Source organism: Oratosquilla oratoria, chromosome 12 (genome assembly GCF_046742065.1).
Source record: "Oratosquilla oratoria isolate Oo_2021 chromosome 12, ASM4674206v1, whole genome shotgun sequence".
Classification (NCBI taxonomy): domain Eukaryota; kingdom Metazoa; phylum Arthropoda; class Malacostraca; order Stomatopoda; family Squillidae; genus Oratosquilla; species Oratosquilla oratoria.
This window is the reverse complement of record NC_134788.1, coordinates 53,444,479-53,463,621: the sequence shown is the minus strand read 5'-3', so window position 1 is coordinate 53,463,621 and position 19,143 is coordinate 53,444,479. Positions and strand designations below refer to the sequence as shown.

General features: G+C 37.4%; 1 protein-coding gene across 2 annotated transcripts; it reads right to left on the bottom strand.

Annotated features, from left to right (window-relative positions):
* Window positions 1-724: 724 nt before the first annotated feature.
* LOC143031770 (uncharacterized) lies at window positions 725-17,309 on the bottom strand. 2 transcript variants are annotated; one of them, XM_076196022.1, is made up of 2 exons: window positions 17,117-17,309; window positions 725-4,300 (listed from the first exon to the last, which is right to left on the bottom strand). In XM_076196022.1, exon 2 carries the CDS (start codon window positions 3,819-3,821, stop codon window positions 2,799-2,801), a length of 1,023 nt encoding a protein of 340 aa, XP_076052137.1. In that variant the 5' UTR covers window positions 3,822-4,300; window positions 17,117-17,309; the 3' UTR covers window positions 725-2,798. The 2 variants fall into 2 exon arrangements, with proteins under 2 accessions (XP_076052137.1, XP_076052136.1); XM_076196021.1 differs by lacking the exon at window positions 17,117-17,309 and adding an exon at window positions 16,811-17,074.
* Window positions 17,310-19,143: the final 1,834 nt, after the last annotated feature.

The following is a 19,143-nucleotide window of genomic DNA, read 5'->3' as shown; positions in this document are numbered from 1 at the left end:
ATTTAAATGTGTTTGAGATGGAATGTCTGAGAAGTATAGTAGGGGTTACAAGGTTGGATAGAGTGAAAAACGAGGAGGTGATGAGGATAGCAGGAGTGGAAAAGGAGATGGCAGATATGGCTGATGAAATGTTACTGGGATGGTTCGGACACATGGAAAGAACGAGTGGTGAAAGACTAGTATAAGAGGTGTGGAAGGCAGAGGTGGGGAGAATGAACTTGAGGGGACGACCATCAAGAGGGGAATGTCTGTTGAGCAAGGAAGGTAGAAGGCAGAAAATAGGTTTGATTGGAGAATGTGTATGGGTGATATTGTTATGTAAGGAAGAAAGGGATGGGGGGTTCTTCTGTGTGAATGATATTTTGATGCAGCCTGAAGGGATTTTTCCTCTTCTCCTTTCCTGCTTGAGGGGATGGAGAGGGGGGTTCACCAATTAAGTGAAACGGCCTTGCTGTGGATACACTGTGTCCTGCTGCATTGCGTTTGACCCAGGGCAGTTGGCAGGATGCAGGGATGACCCATCATCCATGAAGAGCTGAGATGGGATGGTTGGAAAAGGCGGAGTGAAATGGGCAGTGAATAGGTATGTGCCTCTGACTTACCTACCTCCCTTATAAGGAGGAAAAAGCTCTTGGTAAATTATTTATCTGATTAGTGGTATGAAATGAAGTAAAAAAGATAACACTAATGACTGATTACCTTTATTTAAATTCCTAAAATCGCAAATAACTATATACATGATAAAAAAGCCCATTACCAATTATCAGCATCAGTTCTAGCTTCCCCTTATTTCTTCTCTCTTTGGCATTCACCCACTCTTTGTACACATTATCTAAAGTGATTGAATTCCCATACAATTGGTAGCTGTTCATTCTCATAAGCATATCCAAATGACATTCCCCTAATTGGTTCTAAGTTTGTTCTTTATTTTATTCATTTGGGTAAAACCTCGCTCATAGTCTGCATGAGACACAAGGAAGGTTCGTCCAATATCCATCAACATTGCCAAGTCACATAACTGTTCACTCTGAAGAGCAAATACCACCATTTGTGTAAAATCTCATATCATTTTGGGTTTGATTTTTTTCTGCACAGAATATTTGAAATCATTAAACTGACTAATTAATCATTTCTGTAGTATCAGCCAAAAAAATTATGATATTCAAGACAAAGGGCATTAACATGTTCACTACCAAATGAAAAATCATAATGTGAAATACAGGAGATATCAAACACTGACCATCCTCTGGGCATAGTTTGTTTTTGCAGCACACCATTTGCTTCCTTTGAATTTGACATGTCACCTTCTTTTGTTTTCCTTTGTTTACCTTTCAATCAAATTCAACTAGAAAGTCGGGATGGGCTTTTCCAACAGCTCCCTTTTTCCTTATCATAATTTTTAACGTCTAATCTTTCCTTTGGCTTTGATTCAGTGTTGTGCTTATTTGAATTTCTAACTAAGCAAAGCTCTTTTAGTAGCCGTATTTTCATCATCATCTTTTTTGCTCATGCTGTGTGAGAGCGAACGAGGAACTATGTTCTCTCGGCCCTTAAAAGTATTACCAGTTCGGGTGCTACTAGATTTGCTGGGTTTTGAATCAAACGCGGAAAAGAATTAAGGGATTTAAAAGAGTTATGAATACATATTAAACCATCAAAAGTGTACAATGGAATGCTGGTGAAAGGAACACCTGATACAAGATGCTCAGCACTTTGAACCTCCGTATCGTAACGATGGAGTAGCAATGTTTGGGTGCGTATGGACGAACCGTTCCGGCCCACTCAGACGATTTTCCTGAGAACAGCAAAGACGAGAAGACTTGACTTCGAGTAGCCTGTGACTGGGTAATTAAGACTTGGGATTAGCGTGGCAGTGGGTAGTCTTCGCAAGACGACGTCTGATCAAGTTCTAATTCATCGTTGGGGGAGAAGGGGTATATATAACCCCAAAACTGCTGACGTGGCCGCTCTGCGCAGGCACATTCTTCTCGAGCTTCGAAGCTCGAGGCGGACTCGCTCGTTGAATTGGTGCGCCAACAAGACGATTCGCCAAGGTGGGGAGCCAAACGACTATCAGTGCAGCCACGATGAATTGAGTTGTAGCCGGGGGAAGGGGGATGGGCCCTTACATGCTGTTATTCTTGAATAGTAGGGCTTAGTAGGAAACTCTACTGATTCTTTTTTTTTTTCTTTACTAAACAGAATTTGATACATACCAAAAAATATTGTGTCAAATATTCAGTTATATCAGGCCATTAAGCGTATTTAATTTGAGGGAGTGAAATTGATAACATTCTTCTTTATTTAGTAAATTTGAATGATTAAGTGCTGGTGATAAATAACCGTTAAACACAATACAAACCATCTCAAACCCACATGTGCAATTATGAAATTGTACACTTACATTTTAAAGGTCACTGACAGATTCTCAAGATCATATCTTTCTTTTGTTGTGAATTCATTATTATAAAATCATACAATTTATCTAGAACAATTCAATTTCATCCTGAAAGCCTTCTGTGCGCACATTTTTTCTTTTGTGTACTAGTTGTAAAACATGTGTGCACACACGTGCATAAAACTTAGAGGGAACACTTTTCACTACACAGGTCACAATGGAATGGCTTCTCAACAGTTTTAGTAACCATGTGACATTTGAGAGACCTCATTTGTAAGAAACCTGAATTACTCAGGTCACACTGGAAAGGCTACTCTCCTGTAGGGGTCATCATGTGATATTTGAGACAATTCTTTTGTGAGGAAGCTGCATCAAACTGTTCACATAGGAATGGCTTCTATCAAGTGTGGGTCCTTATATGCCTAGTAAGAGAACTCTTACGTAAGAAACCAGAATCGCACAGGTCACACTGAAAAGGCTTCTCTCCTGTGTGGATCCTCATATGCTGTGTGAGAGATCCCTTATGTGAGAAAGCAGAATCACAAACGTCACACTGGAAAGGTTTCTCTCCTGTGTGGGTCCTAATATGCGTTGTGAGAGAACTCTTTACTGAGACAGCAAAATCACACAGGCCACACTGGAAAGGCTTCTCTCCTGTGTGGGTCCTCATATGCTGTGTGAGAGAGCCCTTTTCTGAGAAAGCAGAATCACAGAGGTCACACTGGAAAGGCTTCTCTCCAGTGTGGATCCTTATGTGCCTTGTAAGAACACTTTTCCTTGAGAAACCAGAATTGCACAGGTCACACTGATAAGGCTTCTCTCCCGTGTGGGTCCTCCTATGCTGTCTGAGAGTACTTTTTTGTGAGAAAGCAGAATCACATATGTCACACTGGAAAGGCTTCTCTCCTGTGTGGGTCCTCATATGCTCTACAAGAGAACTTTTTAGTGAGACAGCAAAATCGCACAGGTCACACTGGAAAGGCTTCTCTCCTGTGTGGGTCCTCATGTGTTTTGTGAGAGAACCCTTTTCTGAGGAAGCATAACCACACAGGTCACACTGGAAAGGCTTCTTTCCAGTGTGGGTCCTTATATGCATTCTAAGAGCACTCCTATGTGAGAAACCAGAATCACACAGGTTACAATGAAAAGGCTTCTCTCCTGTGTGGGTCCTCATATGCTGTGTGAGATAACTTTTTCGTGAGAAAGCAGAATCACAAAGGTCACACTGGAAAGGCTTCTCTCCTGTGTGGGTCCTTATATGATCTGTGAGAGAACCCTTTTTTGAGAAAGTAGAATCACAAAGGTCACATTGGAAAGGCTTCTCTCTTATGTGGATCATTATGTGATCTTTCAGCTGATTCTTTTGTGACCAAGCTTTATTGCACAGGCCATATTGGAATGGTTTCTCTCTAATGTGGGTCATTATATGAAATTTGAGGTTATTCTTTCATGAGAAAACTCCATTGTACTGGTCGCACTGGATACACTTCTCTCCTGTGTGGGTCTTCCTATGCTGTGCAAGATTACCCCTTTGTGAGAAAGCATAATTACACACGTCACACTGAAAAGGCTTTTCTCCTGTTTGGGTCCTCATATGCTTTGCAAGACTATCTTTTTTTGAGAAAGCAGAATCTCACAGCTCACAATGGATTGACTTTCTCCTGAGTGGGTCACCACATGTTTTTAGGTGACTTTTGTGCCATTTGAGATCACCCTTTTGTGAGAAAGTAGAATCATACAGGTCACACTGGAAAGGATTCTCTCTTGTGTGGGTCATCATACAATATCTAAGATGACTCGTGACATATCTGTGCTGCAGATGTCATACTGGATCCATTTTATCATATATATATGAAATCTACAGATAGCTCTTCCAAAGAAATGGTGATAGTTATCCTCATCCTGGAAAAAAAAATGTAATTATAAGACTGACATCTAACTCTGAAATTATCTAATACACTGTAATCAGATTGTGGATGTTTTGTACACAAAACATTTCATACTCAAGTCCCTTTGTACCTAAACAGATTCTTTGTACTTCCCATCATCTGTGTAGAAACACTAACAGGGATGCTGCTATGATATATTGCATTCTACCCTGTCTGGGGTATTGGCTGCATGTTATTGTGGCAAAGTAGCTAATACACTGTAATCAGATTGTGGATGTTTCGTACACAAAACATTTCATACTCAAGTCCCTTTGTACCTAAACAGATTCTTTGTACTTCCCATCACCTAACATGTGTAGAAACACTAACAGGGTGAAACACAATGGCAAAAGCCGACAAGACTGTGAGAATCAACACCGTGTGAGATCGAAACCTTTATTGGTACGACGTTTTGCTTGTTACAGCTTTTACAGTTCCTGTACTTGAAAAAGCTGTAACAAGCGAAACATCGTACCAATAAAGGTTTCAATCTCACACGGTGTTGATTCTCACACTAACAGGGTGCTATGATATATTGCATTGTACTTGTACTTTTTTAGAAATGTACTGAAATTCATCCAAAATCTACATGCATACTCACTCTATTACAATCAGAATGACTCAAATTTTGTTGTAGCTTTTTCCTCATGTCATGAGATGTGGTAGGTAATAGCCCAGCTGGCCAAAAAGGCATATTTTGTAACAACTCAATAAAATTCCACATTTGGGCTTACAAACCATGACTTTAAATACTAACTACTCTAGGAAGATTTATTCAGTTCATATCACTCATCTGACTTAAATAAGTAATGCAAGTCACATCATTTAAGATACACTGGTAAGTGGTGTATATGTTATTTAAGCAAAACATAATAAATAAAGTTGACCTGAGAAATTTTAGAGGTGCTTTACATATTTTTTCTTGTCACATTTAGTAGAATACCTGTGTGGGTATCATGACATATTATTTGGCAGGTAGGAATGACTATATGTCAAATAATGGTCAATCATTGCACACCAGAAATTTTAGGGACAGACTACCCCACCTTTAATCGATACATGCATGACATACCCACACCCCACACCTCAGAAATACAAATCTCTTCCTACATAGATGAGATAATTACATGCACACTGTAATACAGAGCCAAATAAATATGACAGCCATACCTCAACACATTCAACACCCACTTCACCACGAATAGATTAAAAATAGTCCCATCCAAATCCACAATCACACTTCTCACCAACTGGATGGCAAAAAAAATATGGAAAAAAGAAGAAAAAAAAAAATATATATATATATAGAAATGAGTGAATAAGTAAAAATATGCAGGGAAGAAAAAGGAAATTAGGAAAAAGACATAAGAGAAAAATGTAAGGATCAACCAAATATATGCTATAGATATGTGAATAGTAAATTGAATAACAAGCATGAAATAGAGAAACTACCCCAAGAGAACATGGAATACACAGAAGATATAGATATGGGTGAGGTCGTGAGTAAACTTTTCAAATTGGTTTTCACTAGAAAAAAAGTATGGCACTGGGATGAAGGGTGAGAAAAGAATTCCCTCCCTATGGGGGAAATAATAGCAACACAAGCTGGAATAATGAATCAAATAACTAGCCTTGATGTCAGAAAATCACACAGCCCGGATGAAATTGCAAACTGGATACTAAAGGAGTGTAAAGAAGAATTGGTAGGCAAAATATACAATACAATAAGTTGTTTGCTTAAAGAAGGAAAAATACCAGAAGACTGGAAAAAGGCCAACATCATACCAATACATAAAGGAGGTAACAAGGAAGACCCATCATATTACAGACTGATTTCCCTTACAAGTACTGCAGCCAAAATTTGTGAAAAAGTTATCAAAAATATGTGGGCAAAACATCTAGAAGAGAATAATGTACTAAACCCGAGACATTTTGGATTCATAAAGGAAAGATCATATGCCACAAATCTGATCTGCTCATACTCAAGACATAACATAAGAATAAAGGAGACTGCAAGAGACCATAAGGCCTACACTAGGCAGCTCTGTATCCATCACCACCTGTCATCCCCATTCATAAAGTTGTCTAATCATTTCTTAAAACAACTGAGTTTCAGCGCTTACTATATGGTTACTAAGTTTATTCCATTCATCAACCACCCTATTAGTAAACCAATTCTTACCTATTTCCTTCTTCAATCTAAATTTGTACAGTTTATACCCATTACTGTGAATCCTGCCCTGTTGTTTTATTATGATGACCTTGTTTGCATCACCCTTGTTATAGCCTATGATCCACTTGAACACTTCTATTAGATCACCCCGCACTCGGCGTCTTTCCAGAGAGTGTAAGTTTAGGTGCTTAAGCCTCTCTTCGTAAGGCAAATTTTCAAGTCCATATATCATTTTGGTCATTCTTCTCTGTACCGATTCTAGTGAATTTATGTACATTCCGTGGGACGAAGACCAAAACTGTACCGCATAGTCATGGATGGGTCTATCGCTAGATATAGTTTAATAATTACCTCTGCACTTCTGTTTGTTACCATCCTAGCAATGAAACCTAATGCTCTGTTAGCTTTATTCCTGGCGCTAATGCACTACTTCCTGGTTTTAAGGTCCGGACTCACCAGAACTCCCAAGTCCCTCTCGCACTCAGATTTTTCTAAAAACGTGTTATCTAAGATGTATCTATTTTTGGGGTTGTGTAGCCCTACGTTTAACACGCTACACTTAGAGATATTGAAGTTCATTTGCCATTTCACCAACCATGTTAACAATTTGTTAAGATCATCCTGCAGAATCTCTGTGTCGTCTCCTAACCTAATTAGGCATCCTATTTTAGTGTCGTCCGCAAACTTACTAACATCACTATTTATCTCATCGTCTAAGTCATTTATGTACATAATGAACAACAAGGGACCCAAAACCCCTGGGGGACCCCTTTAGTAACATTGCCCCACCTAGATTTTATTTCATTTATGGTGACCCGCTGTTTTCTGTTACTAATCCAAGCTCTAATCCATTCTAACACTTTTCCTCTTATGCCATAGGCTTTGATTTTATTTAGTAGTCTCTGGTGAGGCACTTTGTCAAACGCTTTATTAGATATAATACAGGAAAGGGACAGATGGGCTGATTATGCTTTCCTAGATCTACAAAAAGATTTTGATAAAGTGCCACATAGAAAACTGAAAAACATTGGAGGGGTACAAGGTAGACTACTGGAATGGATGGAGAACTTCCTGCATGGAAGAAAAATTATAGTGCTCAGAGATAAAGGTTCTACTTGGGAAGAGATGATTAGTGGAGTTCCACAGTGATTGGTACTGGTTCCAATAATGATTGCTATTATGTGAATGACATGGACAAGGGTGTCCACAGTTACATGAACTTCTTTATTGATGATGCAAAATTGTTGAGAAAAGTGAGCACTGAAATAGACTGAGTCACTTCAGAGAGATCTAAACAAATTTTGAGAATGGAGTCAGAAGTGGGAAGTGGACTTCAACATCAAGAAATGTAGTATAATGGAATTTGGAAAAAGTAAAAACAGGATATCAGGACAATATAAAACTGGTGAAAAGAATTTAAAGAAAGTGGGCTTTGAAAAAGACCTGGAAGTAATCATCACAAAGGACATGTCACCTGATAAACAGATAAACAAAATTCTCAGAGAAACCTACAACTTGGTGAGGTAAACAAAACTGGCATTTACTTACTTGGATGAAGAAATGGTGAAGAAAATACTGGTCACACTGATAAGACCATGACTAGTACCAAAAAGAATATAAGGAAAAATGAAAGAATCCAAAGAGCAACTACAAAGATGGCCCCCACACTTTCAGAACTATCATATGAAGAGAGACTGTCAATACTAGAGTTACCGACCCTGGAACAAAGAAAGAGGAGACTTGTTGACCATCTATGAGAGGTATGGAAGTCAGATAGAGAAGACTTACTAAAATGGAATACAAGAAATATAACGGGACATGGAAAGAATCTCAAAAAAGACAGTTATAGAAGAGGCCTGAAAAAGAACAGGTTTCCCCACAATGTGGTGGATGTATGGAACAAACTGGATGAAATGATAGTGTGTGTAAAAACCATACACAAATTTAAGAACAATTTAGATACTGTGAGATACAGAGGACACCATGAGCAACTAGGTAAATATATGTTTGTATATATATATATATATATATATATATATGTGTGTGTGTGTGTGTGTGTGTGTGTGTGTGTGTGTGTGTGTGTGTGTGTGTGTGTGTGTGTATTTACCTAGTTGTATTTTATGGATCGGGAGCTATGCTAGTTGTGACCTGTTTTCGTATCTCTCCACATCCAATTTATTCTTGAACTCGTGTATAGTTCTGGCATTCATTGATTAGTTTGTTCCAGACATCGATTGCTCTGTGCGGGAAACTGTTCTTTTTCAGGTCTCTTCTGTAACTGTCCTTCTTTAGTCTTTTATCGTGCCCTCTTGTCCCATTTCAATAGGTCATTTCTATCGAGAACTTCCATCCCTTTCATAATTCTGAAGATAGTCAACAGGTTGCCTCTTTCCCTTCTCTGCTCCAATGTTGACAGCTGTAATTTCTCCAATCTTTGTTCATATGTCAAATTTGATAGTGTGGGTGCCATCTTTGTCGCCGCTCTTTGGATTCTTTCTAATTTCTTTGTGCTTGGTGCCCACATTGATATAGCATATTCTAGTTTCGGTCTTATCAATGGAGTAATTATTTTCTTAACCATCTCTTCATCCATGTAGTCGAAGGCCCCTTTCATTGATCTTAATAAGTTGCAAGTCTCTCCAAACAGTTTACTTACATGTTTGTCAGGTGTCAATCACTTGAGATGATTACTCCAAGGTCCCTCTCCGAGTTTACTTTCTTTACTTCTCTGTTTCCAATCGTATATTTTCCCGAAACTCTGTTGTTGCCTCTTCCAAATTCCATTATGATTTCTTGATGTTGACGTTCATCTTGTATTTCTGGCTCCATTCCCATACTTTATCCAGGTCATCTTGTAGCGATCTGCAATCTTCTTCTGTTTTCACTCTCTTGAGTAATTTGGCATCATCGGCAAAAAAAATTATGTAACAATTTACTCCTTTGTCCATATCATTTATGTATATGGCAAACATTAAAGGAGCCAAAACAGAGCCTTGTGGGATGCCACTTTTTACATCTTCCCATTTTGAACTTTTGTCTCTAAGTACCACTCTCATTTTTCTCCCAGTTAAGAAGTCCTTCACCCATTCCAATAGTTTACCTTGAATTCCTCCTATTTTTTCAATTTTACTTATTAATTTTTTGTGAGGTACCTTGTCAAAAGCTTTCTGCAGATCCAGGAAGGCGCAGTCTGCCCATCCATCTCTTTCTTGTATTATCTCAATTAGTCTCGAGTAAAAGCAGATTAGATTTGTGGTGCACGATCTTCCACCTCTAAAACCAAATTGTTTGGGGTTTATTTTTTTTTCATTTTCTTCCTAGTGTTTGGTCCATCTGTTCCTGATAACCTTTTTGCATATTTTTGCTACTGTGCTTGTGAGGGACACCAGTCTAAAGTTTGTAGGATCTTCTCTGTTTCCTCCTTTGTATATTGATACTATGTTTGCATCTTTCCAATCTTGCAGTACCTTTTGCTCTTTTAATGAGAAGTCTATTATCTTGTGTAGTTTATCTGTCAGTTCGTCTATACACTCTTTCAATATCCAATTTGCAATTTCATCTGGCCCGTGTGACTTTCTGACATCTAGGCTTTTAATTTGGTCTCTTATTTCCCTCCGTGTTATTTTCATTTTCTTCATCATGGGTGAACTTTCTAGTTGTTTGTCCTCCCGGGGTTGAGCTTTCAATTGTAAAAACAAACCTGAAGTGTCTGATCATAACTTCTGCCATCTCTGTGTCATCTATGTACTCTTTCTCCTTCACACAATTTTACTATATCATGCTTATCCTTTAGTTTGTCGTTTACACATCTGTAAAAAAGTTTTGGTTGATCCTTACATTTCTCTATGATATCCCTTTCATATTTGCTTTTTTCTTTCCTGCGTATGTTTACATATTCATTTCTAAGTTTTTCTAAAAATATGTTTGCCATTGGGATGTTTTCCTGTCTTTTTTCCAATTTTTCCATGCTTTATCTCTCCTGGCTTTAGCCTCACTATATCTTTTGTTGAACCAACATTTTATATAAATTTCTTTTTGTTTCTTTTTCGGTACATATTTGTTAACTCCCTCTTTATAAATTTCTTTAAATATGTTCCATTTGTCATCTATAGTTTCCTCTTTAGAGAACCTATCCCAATTTGTGTTTTGGAAAAATTTACTTAGTTCTACAAAGTTTTGTTGTACATAAATCTTCCTTCTCTATGTTTATAATTTCTATCTATGTTGTTTTGTTCTTTTAATTCAAACTCTATTATTATATGGTCGCTTTTTCCAATTGGTGTTTTATACCCCATTCTGTTCACAATATCTAGTTCAGAGGTTAATACTAGGTCTAGTTTTGATAGTCCCTCATTGTTTCTATATCTAGTATTCTCCTTAACCCATTGTGTTAGAGTGTATTCGATGGTCATATCTAGTAGCATGTTGCTCCAGAGTTCATCTCCCCCCTTGACTGTCATTTCTTCCCAAATTATGTCTTTTGCATTAAAATCGCCCATGATTACTATGTTTCCACCCTCTTTCAGTAATTCGTTTAGCACCTTTATTGTTTCTTCCAATAATTTGGAATGTTCACTATCTGGCCATGCATGGGTTTTTGGTGGTACATACACTACTACAAATTTTCTGCTTTTCATCTTTTTGTTAGCAATCTTAATCATAATTACTTCTGTATTTCCTTGACCTTCGATTATCTTCGTTACATTTAAACCTTTTTTGGTCAATATCATGACACCTCCTTGCTTATCTGTTCTGTTTTTTGCCCAGTGGTTATATAAACCATGTTTCACTATGCTTGTTAATAGCGGTCCTTTCAGTTTTGTCTCTACTATGCCCATGATGTCAGGTTTTTCTGTTTCTAGATAGTCATTCAGTTCTTTGATTCCAGAGATCATACCATCGATGTTTGTGTATGCCACTTTTATTTTCATATTTTCTTTTCTTTTTTGGTTTAGGTTTCCATTTTTTAGATATACCATTTTTTCAGTCTCAAGTCCAGCACTCCAAAAGAAAACACGTTTTTTTTTCCGTCTCTGTTCTCATTTCATTTTGATCATTAGCTTCAGTTCTGAGCCCTTTCTCCTTCTCTTTTTCCTCATCACTCATTTCCTTTTGTATTCTTATATGTTTGAATTTCTCGCTATTTGCCAGTTTGACCACTTTTGATAATTCCTCAGCCATCATTTGTGTTCTTAGTTTTATTTTTAGAGGTCTTTGGTGTTTTTCTTTTGAGTATTTGCCTATCCTGTGAATCTCGTAGATTTCTTTAACGAGATTTTGATCTTCATCCTGTACTTCTTTCAGAATTTCTTTGACTAGTTCCTTCTCCTCCTATTCTTTTTGGTATCTATACATATCATGCTTGTCCTGTATGCCATGAACTGCAATGCACTTGCCTTTGTCAACTGTCTCTCACCAAATTTTCCTTCTCTTTGATTACTTTTATAACGGTTTCTTTTGTATTTTCTTCCATCTGCTCTTTTAATATTTTTCTAAATGATATTTCTTCATTTTCCTGTTCTTTCTTCCATTGATTCTTTATTTCAATGAGGTCTGTTTCTATAATTGATTCTGCTACTTTACCAGTCACTACTTGCAACTCTTCATTTACCTCCTTTTTTAGTTTGTCATTTTTATTTTTATCCTCATTTTTCAGTCTTTCATTTTCTCTCTTAAGGGGGTACGCAACACCTGGGGGGGTGAATTTGGTCAAAATATGGCATTTTTCAAAACTGTGTTCAAAATGTTCGTATACCACTTAGAAATAAATCCCGACAAATAATTTTCCAGCTGCGCGCAATTTAAAGGTCCTGGGTGAGGATTAAAGGGACAGATTTAAAGGCGCAACCCACACTGGAAGGAGGCGTGCCACTTAGAACCTTCAGGCGCAGCGAATAACGTTGAAATTTGATTGAATTTACACTCGCCCAGTGTATCAACGGCCAACACAATTGTGGAGGGCAAGGGAGGAAGGTGGAGGGAGAATATTTCGCCAACTTTGTGCGAAACTAAGCGTTAGTTACCGGCTAGCTCCGAAAAGGGAAGTACGCATGTCTCATGAGCTCTCATTGCAATCTATTACTTTAGCTAGTACATATTACTCTTTAGTACAGTCATCATGGGTAGCAAAAAGAACAAAAGAACATCACAATGACAAAAAACAGCAGTTAAAGATGGCAAGCAGTCAAAGACGACTAAAGATCTCACCACCTCTCACTCCACCACCGCCCTCACCTGCACCTCTGTGACGGTGACAGAGGTAAAGGACAACATTAGACTAAACAATTCAAAGAGGAAGATTAAATCCAAAGAAGAAAGCAAGAGGAAAAAGATCAAGGCTATACAGGAAGAAGAAAGAAGAAGGGACATCATATGATGCTGGAGGGGGTGCCCTACCAACATAGATTGGCGAGGGGAATCTGATGAGGAAAGAGAAAGCGCCCACTACTGGAAAATAAACCTCTTTCCAATGATTTAGATACCCTGAAGACCCCCAGCAGAGAGGTTTCATATGAAGAAACCACCAAAGGTGCAAAAAAGCAAATTATATGATGTTGTCGTCTGTGCGTCGTCACTACTGTGACATACTTATACTTTAGTTTTTCAGTATTTAAAGTACTCATAATTAAAATATGTTGATAATTTTTACTGTACTTATTATATAATAAGAATTAAGCCATGAAAAAATCAGTCAAATTGGTGAAACTATAAGCAAGTTACAGATATATTCATATTTCAAGTTGCCATATCTCCGTTCGATATTTTTCTACTTTTTTTTAATCATAAAAAATCTAATATACATTAGATTTAGATGAAACTTACAGGGAATATTACTTTTAGTAACTGCTAGGGCCGATCGTTCGAATATTTTGAATAGGATGAAAGAGTTCGGAGTAATAATGGAAACGAGCAAAAAAATTGTATTTTTCACGATTTTTGCCAGCCATTAAAATTGAAATGCCTGTTTGCAAAAGTATAAAGGAAATTGTTCAATTACTCAATGACCGGCCCTAGGTGTGCCTACTGACTAATCATAGCCAAAATATAAAACAAATTGGTCTACGTATTATGGTGCTGTGCACTTTTAAATGTCGCTACTGGTATACGTACATGTGTACATACATCATTCTGCTTCACCTAAAATGTAGGCAATATGGATACCTATTTACCTGAGAAGTTTCAGCTCTTTACTCTAAATATTTTAGAAAATGACCTCCAGGTGTCGCGTACCCCCTTAAGACATTCTATTTCACTCTTTAGGTCACTCAATTCTTGGATAGTTTGCTCATTGCTTTTTTGTAGTGTAATGAGTTCCTTTTGAACAGCCCGGTAGTTATATTTCAAGTCTATGATTTCTTCCATTAGTTCGCTTAATTTGCGATTTCTTAGTGCATTCCTATACCTACTTTCTCTATATATATCAAAACTTCTTCCTATTTGGCTTGCATTTCTTTGAAAACCTGAAAATACATTGTTTTCCCACCTTGCGTTTTTCCTTGGAGTATCCAAAACGCAGTGGTGCTTGGGTATCACACCTCTTGGGCTCTCAACTATACTCACTTCCAATCCTCTCTTCATAGATTCCTTTGTTGTTTTTTCTTCACTGTGTTTGTGTGTATGTGTGTGTATTTACCTAGTATTTTATGGGACAAGACCTATGCTCATAGCGACCCATTCTTGTATCTCTCCGCATCCAGTTTGTTCTTAAAATCTTGTATAGTTTTGGCACTCACTGTTTCCTCAATTAGTTTGTTTCAGACATCAATCACTCTGTGTGGGAAGCTATTCTTTTTCAAATCTCTTCTGTAACTGTCCTTCTTTAGCTTCTTCTCATGCCCTCTTGTTTCTCTTCTGTCCCATTTCAATAAGTCATCTCTATCAAGAACTTTCATCGTTTTCATAATTCTGTAAATAGTAAACCACCTCTTTCTCTTCTCTGTTCCAGTAGTAATAGATGTGAATTATCCAATCTTTGTTTGTATGTCAAATTTGTGTGTGTGTATTCACCTCGGATCTGCTGCAGTCTCTGTTGAGACAGCCAGACACCACTCTATGGCAGTGAGCTCAGAGCTCATTACTTGCCGATCTCTGGGAAGGTCTGAAACCACTCACACACCGGGACAGCAAGGTCACAACTCCTTGACTAACGTCCTGTACCTACTCACTGCTAGGTGAACAGGGGTTACACATGAAAGGAGACAAACCCAACTTATCTCCACCTGGCCGGGGAATCGAACCCCGGTTCTCTGGCTTGTGAGGCCAGTGCTTTACCAATCTGCCACCGAGCCGGTGTGTGTGTGTGTACATATATATATATATATATATACACACACACACACTGTATCTAAAGACAAAGAAATACAAAAGTCCCATGCACTTTGATGTAATTCATATCTTCAGGCAAGATACAAAAGTGGTGCAAATGATTTTATACCACTTCTGTATCTCCCCTGAATATATGAATTACAGAAAAGCCCTTGCAAGTTTTGTTTCCTTTTCCTAGCAGTAACCAGCATATTATTGGATCATGTGACAGTTTCATTGTTTATCTGCATATTCACCTGGGACATAAACCCACTACAGGAATTGGTGTTTTATCTCTTGTGCCAATTCTCAATGATGATATTACTGCAGTAAGGAGAATTGGAACATTTGACACAAATTGGTCAAGTGAAACTGGAAAATCCAGACCCATACTGGTGTCACTCTATGGGAGACTAAAGGAAAAAATAATTTAAAAAGCATATCAGTTAAATGAATCAGATGATAGGGTGATTGGTAAGATAAAAAAAAAATAATAATAAATAAGGAATGCTCACAATCGAACATCATAAAATATTTGTTTTGTAGCATTGGTAAATGGATGGAATGGGCTAAAAAATATCTACAGTAAGCTCACAAAATGTGAAATGTTTTGAGGAAATGTTACATAAAGAATGCAGAACTCACATCCAGAAATATAATTATAAAGAAAATATAAGAAAAACTGACCGGCATTAATAGTTGCTAACCAAATCAGGTGAATAACAAAAGGTGGATTCACATGCTCAATAATTTTTCAGCCTATTTTCAGTATGACTGCAAATAATGGAATATGCTTGGTTGAATGGCATTATGTTCATTAACTCGAGCTAATGAGAGGGACTCATTAAATCAGGATTCTACTGTGGTATAATTTGAAAGGAGACTTGATTAACCCATTAAACTCCGATGACAAGATTCTTTGTCATTTGGTCAAATAAAACAAAAAATCATAAAACACCAAAATGTTTGATCAAACACCAGAAAAATATGACGTCAGTCCTCGCGAGCGAAGCGAGGAGGACTGACGTCATATTTTTCTGGTGTTTGATCAAACATTTTGGTGTTTTATGATTTTTTGTTTTATTTGACCAAATGACAAAGAATCTTGTCATCGGAGTTAAATGGGTTAATTCTGGGCAAATTAGGAGACTAAATTTAATTTTGAGGGAAGTCTTAGTGGACACATTTGGTCAAGGTCAATTGAGGGGAGGACACAGAGGACACAAAACAGAGGCCTGACCTACACAATTTGGAAGTGATCTCAACATATAGACACCATTGCTGAACGATGTCAAGGTTCATGTGATGTGCCCATGCTGCCATATTGGATAACAAACCACAAGTAAGAGGGAATTGTTGGAGAATTGTAGTTATGTAAACTTGCTTTACTTCAGATCTTTTTTTCTATTTTCCACTAGTACAAAGATGGGAAGCTGCATACAAACCTCCTTATCTCTTCATTGCTAGGCTTTGGTTGGGTTAGGTCATAGAATGTGCTGTACAAGGCAAATTCATACAAGGGGCCAACAGCTAAACAAAGTAGATTTTAACTTAAGGTATGCAACTAGTCTAGATTACTGCAGAATTATATTCTTTGGATGGGTAATAATAATGTATATTACATTTATATATTATAATTTACAAAATTATTATTTAATTTTCCATTATTATATCACATAGGTGTCCACTTCTGAAAATTTCCCCCAAAAACCTGTACCCAACCAGAGTAGAGGGTTTAGTTAGGTTAGGTATCAGTTGGATTGGTCATTGAATATCTGCTGTCCTGGAATTACTCTAAACCAGACCTAACACTTTACCAGAAAAAGGACACTCATATGATTAAATTAAATTGTCCATTGATAGGTAGAAAAAATTAATAAACTCGTATTCTTTGACAGACTAAAAATATAACAACGCATCAAACTCAAAGCCTCTTCTGAGCTCCGAATGTCATTTGAGGACCTGCATTTTTTTATGGGTGGGGGGTGGATTAGAACAACTACTCACTGCCAAAGTAAGTGTGTAATCAAACTGATGAATAATTGGGTTGAGATAAAGTCTCCTCCCAGTCAATATCTGGATCAACTATTGGCCGTTCGTGACTGTTCGTACGGTAAACTATCTTTCAAAAGTCCTTTGTCTCGTAGGAAATATGCCTCTTGACATTTAAAAGTTAATTTTTTAGTCTCACTTAAGACTCATGCTGTTTTATTCTGGTTGATGTCAGCTAAACAAAGAATTCAATACAACAACGACGAAGCTTTGTTACCTGGTATTTTGAAATATATTTTTATCCTTGCAATGACTACTTACCTGACTGGTACCCAAACATACTGTTTTGGTAACTTTTGGTACTCTTCTGTAGTTCCTGATGCATAATACAATGTTCCTTTAATATGATGGTGCTCAAATTTTGGTCTCAATCCTATATGTTACAAACATTTTGTATTATTAACAAACCGATGATAATGTTTATGTGTATTATACAATGTATACTGATTGTAGGTACGGGCACAAAATTGTCAAAAAAATAAAAAATAACCCTTAAATTATTGTTGCATATGAAAGAAAACTTTATTAGAATCAAAAGGCTTTTTAAATTTGTTAAATGGCTTGAAAAATAAGGGAGATGCGATTTTTTGAATGATTTTTTAGCCCGCATTTTTGGCTAGAATTTATCATAACAAAATGTTAGATTTAAGGTGGTAATTTGTAAAGATTTCGGTGAAGAAATGCACATTGACTCTAAACCACTGGTCCAATATTATTAAGATTCGGAACCCTTGGGTTTTATGGATCAACAAATCACATGAGCGTGTCAAAAACAATGTGAGACATCTCCATCATACCATATTTGCCTTTTCATGGCAACCATGAAGTTGTTAATTTTTAGATTATCACCAATAAAATCCAAACTATTGGCCTAATTGACATGCAACTTGGCATGTGAAGGTTTTATGGTCAAATAAATCACCTGAGCATGCCAACAACATTGCAGGACCTTCTTCTTATACTATCATGTTGCCATGGCAACCGTTGTCAATTTAGAAATAATCAATAAAATCCAAACCGCTGGCCCAATTGACATGCAACTTGGCATGTGAAGGTTTTATGGGTCAACAAATCACCTGAGCATGTCATACATTGCAGGACCTTCTTCTTATACCATTCTTACCAACACCTATCATGTTGCCATGGCAACTTTTGTCAATTTAGAAATAATCTATAAAATCCAAACCGTTGGCCCAATTGACATACAACTTGGCATGTGAAGGTTTTATGGGTCAATAAATCACCTGAGCATGTCAATAACATTGCAGGACCTTCTTCTTATACCATTCTTACTAACACCTATCATGTTGCCATGACAACTGTTGTCAATTTAGAAATAATCAATAAAATCCAAACCGCTGGCCCAATTGACATGCAACTTCGCATGTGAAGGTTTTATCATAAAGCCCAATTCTTCAAAAGCAAACAAATATTCACCGATTCAAACGCAAATTTGGTTATCAACCTCGGCAAATTAGTTTTCCGAGTAAAAATATTAAGGTAAGGCACAAATGAAATATTATTTTAATGTAAGAAATTTGTTTTTAACCTATTTTCTCCCGGTTATGAGCAGCTCAAGATCATTGGGTATTATACACTTGGTGATTTGTTGACCCAAAAACCTTTACATGCCAAGTTGCATGTCAATTGGGCCAGTGGTTTGGATCTTATTCATTATTTTTCAATTGACAACAGCTGCCATGGCAACATGATAGGTGTTAGTAAGAATGGTATAAGAAGGTCCTGCAATGTTAATGACATGCTCAGGTGATTTATTGACCCATATCTTTTATGGGTCAATAAATCACTTAGTAGAATTGAAGCCTTGGAAGATGCTGTCAAGTGCCTTAAAGAGGAGAATCAAGTTCTCCGCTCGAAGGCCCAAAATACGGAAGACAAAACTAGCTATGAGCTTGGATGGAAAACGGCGAAAAATAAGATGCGGAATAGTGGGGAAAAAAGTCCTCACCAGCCCCGCTCGATTGCAAGAACTCGTTTCAAGTACTAGCGAATCTGCAGGAAGAAGAAACAAATGAAATTCAAGAGAAGAAGGGAAGGGCAGACGCTGGATCCCTGCCCACAGGTAAGATTTTGGTTGTAGGAGACAGTCAAGTGAGATACTTAGACAGGGCTTTCTGCGATAAAGATAGGAAACATAGGACGCAGGTGTGTTTCCCCGGCGCGGGCATAGGAGATGTTAGAAATCGGATTGAGGAGTGTTTAGTAAGGGAAGGTAAGGACCCTGTAGTTTGCTTAAGTGCCGGAGGAAATTATATTGGTAAGTTAGG